This window comes from Dendrobium catenatum, unplaced genomic scaffold, assembly GCF_001605985.2.
Source record: "Dendrobium catenatum unplaced genomic scaffold, ASM160598v2 fragScaff_scaffold_124, whole genome shotgun sequence".
Classification (NCBI taxonomy): Eukaryota; Viridiplantae; Streptophyta; class Magnoliopsida; order Asparagales; family Orchidaceae; genus Dendrobium; species Dendrobium catenatum.
The window spans coordinates 246,310-258,190 of NW_021318586.1; the positions used below are offsets into that span (position 1 = coordinate 246,310).

At 34.9% G+C, this 11,881-nt stretch overlaps 1 protein-coding gene and 1 non-coding gene across 2 annotated transcripts; one reads left to right on the plus strand and one right to left on the minus strand.

The window, feature by feature from the left end:
• Nucleotides 1–942: 942 nt before the first annotated feature.
• Nucleotides 943–1,047, plus strand: LOC114580557. The gene has a single exon (XR_003702007.1). It is a non-coding gene; the product is annotated as a small nucleolar RNA R71 (small nucleolar RNA).
• Nucleotides 1,048–3,729: 2,682 nt separating this feature from the next.
• On the minus strand, nucleotides 3,730–10,433 carry LOC110098607 (putative ABC transporter C family member 15). The gene is made up of 10 exons (XM_020825486.2): nucleotides 9,383–10,433; nucleotides 7,852–9,278; nucleotides 7,373–7,459; nucleotides 6,409–7,014; nucleotides 6,042–6,206; nucleotides 5,570–5,864; nucleotides 4,966–5,486; nucleotides 4,828–4,891; nucleotides 4,036–4,275; nucleotides 3,730–3,862 (listed from the first exon to the last, which is right to left on the minus strand). The coding sequence occupies exons 1-10, from the start codon at nucleotides 10,284–10,286 to the stop codon at nucleotides 3,744–3,746; spliced, it is 4,428 nt and encodes a 1,475-aa protein (XP_020681145.1). The 5' UTR covers nucleotides 10,287–10,433; the 3' UTR covers nucleotides 3,730–3,743.
• Nucleotides 10,434–11,881: the final 1,448 nt, after the last annotated feature.

Here is an 11,881-nt window from a genome sequence, read left to right on the forward strand (position 1 = left end):
CAAATGGTAAAACTCCAGGATTCATAAGTTTTCAAGAATTTTCTTTTGTAAAATGGCACTGCATTCTTTGGTTATAGCCACTATTTCATAATCACAAATCTTCCTTTTATTACTCAAAATATCCTTCATGAATTTAGCATTAGTGGGCATTTGCTCTAAAGTTTCAGAGAAAGGTATATTAATAGTTAATTTTTTTAACACTTCTAAGAACTTTAAGGATTGTTTATCAAGATTTCTTTTGATCAACCTCTTAGAGAAAGGGGGTGGCAGCCTCTCAACAATTTTTTTATAAACCTTTTTAAGTTCTTTAATAGGTTCATGTTATTCAGGAGGGGTCTTATTTTCTTGTTGTTCCCCAGTACTTTCATCCTTGTGTTGGGTTTGGTCTTTCTCTTTATAAGGTCTTCTAACCCTTCCCCACTACTATGTTGGATATTATGGAATTATTATACCATGTTTTGACAATGAATAAACCTAGCCAATTACCCTATTTTATCTTCAAAATTTTTAATAGCGTTAAATTGATTATTCATTTGTATTCCTAACTAGAGACTAATATTATCCATTGATTCCTTCATATTCCTTCAATGATATATTTGCTCAAATTCAGTGGGGTACAGCTACAGCGCTACATATCTTAGAGCAGTGGCGCTATATCTCGTAAGATTACTATTAACCTTTAATTCATCCAATTTCTTAGAAATAGTAGTAACACGCTCAGTCAAAATAGATAAAGAATCATTCTCATAAACTCATGCCACTCTCTTAGGATTCACTCTATTAGCAGACCATTGAAAATTATTTGTTATCATTTCTTTAATTAATTCTTAAGCATTATCAAATGGCTTTGACATCAAAGAACCTCCAGTTACAACATCAATTATAGCTCTAAGGGATCGTACCAATCCATTACAAAAAATTTGAATTATCTACCAATTAGGTAAGGCATGGTGAGGGCACTTTCTGAGCATCTCCTTGAATCTCTCCTAACTCATAAATAGACTATCCTTCTAATTGAGTAAAAGAAGTAATATCATATCTAAGCTTAGCAGTCTTAGAAGGTGTAAAATACTTTCCTAGAAATTTGTGAGCCAACTCATTCCATTTTTGCCTTATCTCTTAGAGAAAATATGAACAATCCAAGTCTAATGGCATCATCACTAACACCATTGTATATAAATATTTCACAAATTTCTAAGAAACTTTCTAAATGTAGGTTAGGGTCTTCAATGAAAGTTCCCCAGACTGAGAATTTTGTACGATCTGAATGATTGCAGGTTTTAATTCTAAATTATTTGCTTGGATGGTGGTTCTATTTATGCTTTGGTGAATTTCATCTACTGAAGGTTTTGTAAAAGCCTTAAGATGTCTAGAATGATCTAAGTTTTGATTAGGGTCAATCATTTTAAAAATCTTTTTATTGATTTTAATTTTAGAAAGGGTTCACTCCATTCAAAATAAAAATTTAAGTGTGCCTCCCCTTTATGTCTTATAAGCATGCACCCACAAATAATCAAATAATAAATTAAAATAAAATAATATAGTAGGAGCAATTATGCAATTGATTCAACAATAGAGTAAATTTATAAATAAAACAAATTCTTCCTCAACAACAGTGTAAAAAACTTAATGGGGGTAGTGGAGTAACATAAAGAATTATAAAAATAATTTAAGAATCTATCAAAACTTAAATAATGCTATTATATTTCTCTTAAGATTATAATAGAATATTCTTAAAGCTTTCTAGGTTGTGTATCTCCTCAGTGTCCCATTTCTCCTATAAATATGCAAATACGAGAAAACTTCTTTTCTTCATATGTTTTTTTATGTATTATATTGCTCTCAATAATTGGCTAAAAATTTTGTTGTCCTTGTTAAAAAAAAAAGTATAGTTTTAGGAAATTCATGTTGCTTTCAATTATCATAGAAGAATAATTTCACAATTTCTTCTTTAGTGATGGTTTTCTTCCATGAATCAATTATGCCTTCATGTTAAATATGTTAATTATAATAAATAAGTGAAAACAATTTCCACTTAGTCCTAGGTACACTAGGAAAGTGCATGGAATTTTTTCCCTAAGACTTTCTAATGCTTCAAGAGGCATGCACATACCCACTTTTAGTAATATATATTTAAAGTGTTGCACAAGAAGAGTGATGTTTTTCATATGAAGTATAATGTTTGTGATGATGTTATGTTTGTGATGATGATATGTAGCATGAATGCATTGTAAGTATAATGATGGGGTAGGAAGAACATAACTTTTGATCTTTTTCTTTATAAGGATGAATATAAAATAGATAATAGAGATCCAAATACTTAATGCTAATAATATAATTATTAATTTATATCACTTTTATCAACATCATTATAAAAATCATAAAAGAGAATTACTATAATAACATGAACCATATAAAAGGTTGAAATTATGCAATAATTTGATGATATTGTTAGGATGCTTCTAAGAGTGAGAGACATAAAAATACTTTCAATGGGGTATAAAAAATAGCTAGGGAAGGGAAGAAAAAAATACAAATATTTAGTTATTGTAAAAATCATAGTAGTACATAATCAGAATTATTATCGCATTGAGCATGAAGTGAAGGAAAAAAGCAACAAAAAATCGTCAAACTTCAACGAGAAATGAGAAAAAAAACCCAAAATATTAAAGGCGGGTTTTAAAGGTAGGGTTTACCTAACATCTTAAGGTTTGGTGAACTTGGATCAGACTTGCCTAGCTATGGATTGAATTGGCTTGGGCTAATTAAGTATGGACAATTCTAGAAATAACTAAATGGGGAATGGAGAAGAATATGGTATAGAGGATTTGTAGGGATGAAGTTTTTCGAGTATTATCTTCGCTCACTCTCATTATTATAAATTTGTTCACTTTTTTCATCCCTTTTGCTTACTTTTAACCATCTTACCCTCCTTTGAGGATTAGGTGGTTTAAGACCATAATGCCTATTTTAAAATATAGAGTTATTTTCAAACTAAAAAAAAGTAAAATGACAAGTTAGAAATTCATCTATGGTCACACAAAAAATCGAAGAAGACAAATGACTTTGATATCAATAATAAGAATAATATCAAGACTTTATCCCACTATGTGGGATCAATTGCATGAATCCTTTGACAATGAGGAAAAACATTTATGACTTGGCACAATCACAACGAAATGATTCAAGTTTGATACGAGCTGACAAGATGCTTGTGATTGAATAGCTTGATTGACACAAGGGAAGGTATGAATTGAGCATAATTTAGAAGCAATCTAAAGGAGAGAGAGAGAGAGAGAGAGAGAGAGAGGATGGTGTAACTGAAGTGTTTAGTCATACCATTATAAGAGAGAATTATTTGCAAATAACTATATTGATCGTCAATTGTCCAGTCTATTACAAATAGATGTCATTTATAAGAGGATTTTACAAGTGATGACATAAACAAAAAGTAAACAAAGTAACCTAAATGTAATCAGAATAAATCATGGATCCTTCATAGAAACTATAAATCTTTTATGGAAGGTTCTTCAAAGAAAACATATTTATTGCATGGTTAATTCTAATGCGACAAGTGAAGGCATGCCCAAAATGACAAATTCAACCAAAGCAAGTGATGATTTGTCCCGTGACCTTGTCTTGATATAATTTGCCTCTATTCTTCTTTTGCATTTGATACTGTTGATTTTTTTATTCAACTAACATTGTATGGCTTCAAGAAGCTTTCTGTTTTTTCCATCCTTTCAAGTGAACTCATCCTGGTTACTTTTAGACCTTCCTAAGAACTCCAATGCCAGCTGAGAAAAGGCTGATGATTTATCTTTGAGAAGCTCACTAGGCGAACCGAACTCCAAAATTTTTCCTGATTATCCACAAATTCCATCATTCTCATAAGCTATCTTGAAGCAGCAATTACTGTATTGTATTTATCATTACTTCCATATTAAATAGTTTAAGTTTAGAATTTCCCAGATGATTTAGATCAAGCAATTCAGGTTAATTTTTGTTAAAGTTTAAAATTTAATTCTTTCATACCTTCATTGAGCACCATAACTAGATCACTGTCAATTACAGTGAGGATTCTGTGTGCCACTGTGATTACAGTGCAGCGGCCAGTTTCTTCTCTTATGGTCTTCTGAATAAAATTATCTGTTGCAGTGTCCACAGATGCTGTAGCCTCATCTAAAACAAGAATCTTTCTATTCTTTAGCAAAACCCTCACAAGGCAGGCAAGTTGTCTCTGCCCCACACTCCAATTTTCTCCGTCTTCTGCAACTGAAGAGAAGCATGCTCTCAGAAATTCTATAATTTTCCTTTAGGGGCTGTTTTGTAAAATCTAGGATTTCATTTAAGTAGGATTTCGTAAATCCTCTAAATCCGGAATTATCAAATCCTGAGGGGGTTAAATCCTAAAAACTGTTTGGTAACCATCATGATAAATCATATGTGACTGTTTGGCTATTCCATTCAGGATTTGAGGAGGTTGAGAGATTTGGGCGGTGTTTCATCCTTCCCACGCCAATAGAGCCAGAGGATTTCGGAAATCCGCCGAACGAGAGGATTTCGGGAATCCGGGATTTACGAAGAAAAGGAGGAATTTTCCGTCTACGGCAGCTTTCATTTTCCGTGAGATTTGGTTTTGTATTTTAGGCCATTTGGCTGGATTTCGCCTCAAATCCGCCTCAAATCCGGCCTAAATCCGCATACCAAACAGCCCCTTAGTTTTGATTCATAATGGATTGAAAGATAGGGACCACATATAGGTTTTCTACAAATGCTTAGATAATCAAGATTTTGTGATATTAAAGCTTTTGTCAGACATGATACCTGGCGCATCTAGCAGTCTGTAGTCTTGCTTAACGATTTCCACAAGCTGGCACTTGCGCAGAGCCTGCAAGTTATCCAAAAATCGTGATAGCAGTTCAAGTTAGAATCTCCAAATGGAAAAAATAATCTTGTTCTTACCTCCCAGATTTCAAAATCTGAATGCTCTTGTAAAGGATCCAAATTTGTCCTCACTGTTCCTTGGAACAATGTTGGATCTTGTGGAATTATACTTAGCCGGGACCTCAAATCATACAATCCAATACTGCAAACATCTATGCCGTCAATTATTATTCTCCCTAAAGATGGTTCTACAATTCTGAAAAGAGCTTGTATTAGTGTTGATTTTCCACTTCCTGTTCGGCCAACAACTCCAATTTTTTTCTCTCCTGGAATTACGCAGCTAATGCCTTTTAGGACCATAGGAAGGCCTGTGTTATACTGAACATGAAGGTTTTCAAGCTCTATGGTTCCATATCTGGGCCATTCTAGCTCTGGTCTGTTGTTCTCAATAACCAATGGGGCTTCACAAGTTATGGTGCAAAACTGCAGTATTCTCTCTACGGATATCATCTTGTTCTCCACATTGCACAGGTTCCATATCACCCAAGCTTGCAGTACATTTAGATTTAAGCCATAGGTGACTGCAAGCCCTGCAAGGCCTGAAATTTAACAGCTTTGAGTCAATAATTCAAATTGAAAATTTTCCTATTTTGATGTTTTGTTTTCTGAGAATAGAGATTACTGGGATCAATTGCGCTCCTAGGCATAGACACCAACATCATGAGTGCGATGAAGAAAACAAGGTTGAAGAAAAAGTTAATTCGAAGGCAGAGCCATTCCATGGCGGCAGAATTGTGAAAAGTAATGCGAGAATAGTCATCAACCAAATAAAGGTTCTTTGCGAGAAAGCGGTCCTGTTGATTGAAGCATCGGATGGTTGGAGCACCAGCTATAGTTTCTGAGAAATGGTGAAGAATCGGAGCTTTTCTAATACCAGCCATTCTTGCCAGTTCTCTAGCTGAGCTGATGTAGTAATTCTGTCAAAATCATAGCAATATAAGTTTGATCAATTTTCTTTTGTGATAATAGACTTTGTAACTGATTAAACTTTCAAAGAACAGAAGAAATAAAGAATTGACTTTTTTTTTTGCTACGTTTAAGGATTCTGCATTGAGACGAGCAAAAAAAAAAATGATAAGAATTTATTGTCTTACCTGGTACAACATGGAGATTACAAGTACAAAAATAAAAAGAATGAATACTGTCCAGGCAATTTGGGACATGAGAACTATGATGCATAGAAGCTGCACAAGTGCAAATACCAATCCAGCAAGTCTGTATGGAATGTCAGTATCCACTGTGCTTTGGTCTGTAGAAGACTGAAAAACAAACAGCTATAAGATTAGTTATTTATGAGAATAGTTTCATTGACTTAGGTTTCGTTTGGGATGACTTTTTTACTGCTTCTTAAAGCGACTTTCTAGTAAAAAATTATTATTATTTTACTAGAAAGCCGCTTAAAAAAATAGTAAAAAAGCCGTCCCAAACGAAGTCTTAATTTCCATGAAGTAAAAACCTCACCCTATTAATGATTCGACTTGAAGGTGTTGAATTGAAAAAGAAGATAGAGGCCCGGAAGAGTGTTTTAGTCATTCTAAGGAAAAGACTTTGTGCTGTCTCAATTGCTATTGTTGCCAGCAATACTGCCCTCCCCAACACAAAAAGAGAGCTACCAGCAGATACCAGAACAAACATTCCAATCAATCTTCCCCTGCTTATTCTATCTTCCTTGTCAGTTGCCCACGCAATCCAGTAATTGCTAGCCATCTGCAGTCCCTGGAAGAGAACTTGACAAAGTAGAATTACTGGAACTAGAGCTCCCTTATAAGCTAAGGTTACGAATGTGTTGTAAACGCTGCATTTGACCCGTCCAGATTCCCTTTCTTCCTCATTAATCCTTTCCAAGAGCTCACTATTTCTAATCTGACTGTATGGTTTCTCTTCTGTTAGCTCCACATTTATGTTCATAGGCCGTTTGCTTGTTGCAACATTATTATGCTTCTTATGTGAACTCACTTGGTAGAGCGACTTCTTATGTGCTGCCATTAGTCGCACAAGCTCACCATCGACATTGGCAATCAACTCTTCATACTTTCCCGACTGTATGATCTTTCCATCTTTCATTACCTGAAAATATTCGACTTTCCTACTTAAATTAAATACTTCCAAGCAATACTGCTTCTGTAATTTGTATGTTAATGATAATTTGATGTTTGTTATGAAGTAGTTTTTCTTTTTAATTTTTAATTTTTAATTTGTTGTGTAGCTAATGTATTATAAACATGAAATTTCAGTTTGTAACTTGCAAAACGTTTGAGACAGCTTTCTTATAGCTTTTTAAAGCAATTTTTTAATACAAAATTTTAAATTTTTATACTAGAAAGCTACTTTAAGAAGCATCAAGAAAACCGTCTCAAACGAAGCCTCCGTTTGTAACTTGCCAAATGTTTGATATTTATAAGAGCAGTAGAGAGTTGGACTTCACCAGAATAAGGTCAGCAGCATCTAAAAACTCCAACTGATGTGTGACATAGATGACGGTTTTACAGGACAGTAGTTGCGTCAGACATTCCTGCATATTGAAATTCCATATTAATAATACAATGCACAAGCTGTTAATTGAGAAATAAAAAATAATGTAATGGAAAAGATAAAATTATTTATTATAAACAAATACCACCAAATTTTTAAAAATAAAAGGATTGGATAAGATTACTAATAATTTATCCGTATGGAACGAATAGATTTTCATAATTGTAATCAAAAAATTTGTTCAACTTCTGATCCTATCAATCTATCATCCCTTTGTCCTATTTGGGACTGGTATCTGTTCATAATAAACAATTTTTATATTTTTCATGGATGTTGGATAACAAATAATCTGGTATCTTTATCCAATTTTCAGAGTATATATATATCTGTTTGAGAACAATATAAATTTAGAAGTGATTTAGTTGTTCATACCTTGAATAGATGTGCTCCAGTGTGAGCATCGACAGCACTGAAAGGGTCATCAAGCAAAAAAACGTTCGAGTTGCTGTATATAGCTCTTGCCATTTGAATTCTTTGCTTCTGGCCTCCACTGAGGTTCATACCCCTCTCCCCCACGACAGTCAAGTTCCCATCAGCCCATAACTTAATGTCCCTATCCAACGCGCACCCTTCAATCACTTCTTTATACCATGAACTTTCCATCTCCTTTCCAAACAAAACATTCTGAATTATTGTTCCTGTTTGAATCCAAGCGCTCTGAGGTACATAAGCTTTCGAGCCAAACACCTTGCTCCCTACACCTGAAAGCCTTGGAATCTCTCCTATTAAACTACTGAGGAAGCTAGATTTTCCTGATCCAACTGATCCACACACTGCTATCTTTTCCCCTCTCATTATCTTAAGCTTCCTGTCTAACTTGACCGCTGGCTTTCTTGAGCTCAAATCTGGTTGCCAACTGTACTCCCCAGGCTCAATCTCGACCACCACTTCTGAGTGATCAGTGATATAGTTTGATTTTGGGTTCTCTTTCTGGTCATCCCGAATGAAATCCTGAATTCGATCCACTGAGACTTTTGTCTGAGTAACCATTGAAACGAGCTCTGGGAGGTTGTAGATGGGATCCTGAAGTATTCTAAATGTGGCAAGAGCAGAGAGAACAGTACCTGGTGTCAATGGAATTTTGACAAGGATGCTGACACCAAAAGCAACGACGGAAACCAACGTTGGTGATGCCCAGAATAGAAAGGCAATGGCAGAGCAAGTGTAGAGATATCTCTTCAACCAGCTTCTTTCAACGTCTCTTAGATGAAGTAGCTTATTCAAGTAAGCACCCTCCCATGAGTGAAGCTTCAGGATCCTAATACAATTTAATGTCTCTGATGTTGCCTTGATTCTGGCATCCTTAGCTTCTAAAATCTTGGAGTGAAGCTTCTCTTGTGATTTGGCTAGTGGGGTGTTGCTCACCATTATCATTACTGTTGTGACTAGCGTGGTGACTGATGCTGCAACACCAAGATTCCTGTAAAGAATAACGAGAGCTAGGCTGACCTGAACGGGTAGCAGCCAAATGCCGTTGATGTACCAGAAGAAGTCTCCAATCCTTTCCACATCTACATCAAGAAAATTTAGCATTTTTGCACTGCTCATCCTTGAGTACTTGATCGTTAGGGCCTTCTTATAAAGGGACACCATTAGTGCCGCCCGAACTCGAACACCAATTTGGCGAGCTCCAAAGTAGCAGTGCCTCTGAGACAGAGACTCCACCATTTTGGCAAAGAAGAATATGAATGCAAGCATGTAACCATGGACATGGCTGCGCTTCTCATCCACTTTGGATAGATAGTCAACAAAGTTTGTTATCAGGTAAAGACACAGATAGGAAGCAAGTGTGTTCAAGCCTGCATTAAACCCGTGATTTTAGTTACCACTTAGCATCATCCGTAATTAACCATGCTAGTTTAAAAGGTCTGTAATTATTAAGAGAGAAGGGAAAGTTGAATACCAGCAAGAACAGCATTAATGGCCAGAGGTTTCCATATAAAATTCATAATTGCTCTAGTAAGCGTCGAGAATTCTGGTTTTTCTTTGCGGAGCGATTCCTGAAGCAACGAGTATGCAGTTTCTGCGGTCTCTGATTTGGGTAGTTGGGGAACGTGGTGGAGCTCCAGTCTCTGTAACCAACCCTTTTCAAAGACGGGATTCAGCCATCGAAAGGTTAACTTGCTCCAGATTCCAGCAATGGAAAACACTCGTCTCGAGACTTCTTCATTTTCATAATCATCAAGCAGTATAGGTTGCTCTAGCCCGCTGGAAACTCTCCGGAAGTTCATAATAAAAGCACCTATACAGAGGAAGACAGATAAAGGAAAAGACGCAATATCGGCAACAGTAGCAGCTGGAAAGAAGCTGGGTAAAGCCGACAGCTTGAAGTGGTTGGTGAGGTAAGTGATTATGGAAAAGAACTGGAAAATTCCGGAAAGAACCCACCAAGACACAAGAACATTGGGCCAGCCACTACTCTCTGTTTTGGCTTTTCTCTTAGTGTAAATGGTGAAAAAAGTTACAAGAATCCAGGAAAGAGAGATGAAGAGAGGGTCCATGGGAATGGCTTCAATCTTCCAAACTTTAAAAGCAAGAGAACCAAGGTAAAGTGTTAAAATTAGAATGTTAAATAGAACTATAATCTCCGGCAAGACTCCAGCTTCTTGTTGCGCGGGGAAGACCCTCCTTGGCTTCAGTAAGTCTACGAGCATCCATACCAACAAAACCAAGAAAGGCAAGAAATGGAACAAGTTTGTTGCCGTGTCCATGGTAGTGAAAAATTGAAGCTTGAAAAGAGGGAACTGTGACATTGTTTGCGACGGAGAGGAGAGAAGAAGAGTAGAGTTATATATTGATGAATCCATTCTTTGTTTATACGTGAGTGTCTTTGTCGAGATATGTAAGGTGGTTTTGGAGCAGTGAGTTCAGTTACCTCATTGTTATATAACTTTCAGCATTCCTCTCTCTCTCTCTCTCTCTCTCTCTCTCCGCAACCCGCTACACACACTCAGTCTCACAATCAGCAAAGAGAGAGAGAGAGATCCCAATCCAAACCTACTTTCCTGATGGGAAAAGCTGGCACTTTCAGGATCGATGTCTTCATTTATGTGCTCATATTCATGCGCAGGGTATCTGGGTGATGTACGAAGGTTAAAACCAGAGGCTTAAGTTTTAAAAGCGATTTTATTTTAGAAAAAAAAATAAGAAAAAAAGAGACATAAATACAAAAATAATTTATTTTTTTTATTTATATATTTCTATGGAAACAAGACTTTCATATTGTTATTTTTATGTGCATGTATAAGTGCTGTAGAGAATTCTAGAAAAGAAATGAATTAATAATTATTATATTCAACGCATTAAGATATATATATACAGAAGCTGTTATTTATGTTTAAATATAAGGTAATTTGATCTAATATTTTACTCTTTCAATAGGATTACAACAAGGATCAATTTTAAGTCCATATCATTTTTGCTTTAGTCATAGATGTTTTTTTTAGATATTTGCAAGAGGATGTACCGTGGTGTATACTTTTTGATGATAATATTCTTCTTATTGATAAAACAAGTTAGGGACTAGAAGGAAAGCATTTATTATGGAGGTCAACCTAAGATTCTAAAGATTTTTATTTGAGTTGATCTAAAATTGAATATATATATATATAGAGAGAGTGTAATTTTAGAAGTATTAGAACTAGAAGTAGGATTGCGACTTTGGGTGATCAACTTATGAAAAAGGTTGCACGTTTTAGAAATCTTGGTTTTATTGTTCTTAGCAATGATGAAATAAAAGGGGATATTATTAGTATAATCAAGTTGGATGGTTGAAGTGAAGGAATACATTGGGCTTGTTGTGTGATAGAAAAGTACACCTCAAACTTCATCGAAAATTTTATAAAATGGCAGTGAGACCTATTAAAATACGTGAGTCAGACATGTTGTTTTGATAATTTCAAACATTATTAATGATATCACTTATTATTCTTCAATATAGTTTTTTTTTTTCATGTTACTAACATTTCAAGTACAATATAATGAGCAAAGTCAAAGAACAGAACTTAAGAACTTGTAATAAGTATATTTTCTTTTTCTTGAGTCTTTATTATTGCAAACCTAATTCAAGCACTGTGTTTTTTATGATAAAAAATATTATTGTGTATGTAACTGTTTTATCTTGTTTATATGATATTTTGTTTGATTTTTGTGTGTACTAACGTTTCAAAAAATTACTCAATCGTTCACTTGCAATTTGATCAGCTCAAGATTGGGTATACTAGGGTTACAGTCGACTTTCATTTTATTATGTATTTTTTCTTTCTTGAGTTATATAATGTAATTGGGTGGATATCTTTACTGAGTGACCTTGCACACATACAAGTGGAGAGAGAAAAATACTTTTTTAGAGTGTTTTTTTAAAGTACATCGTACTATACAATTATTCCTTCATATTGTATGA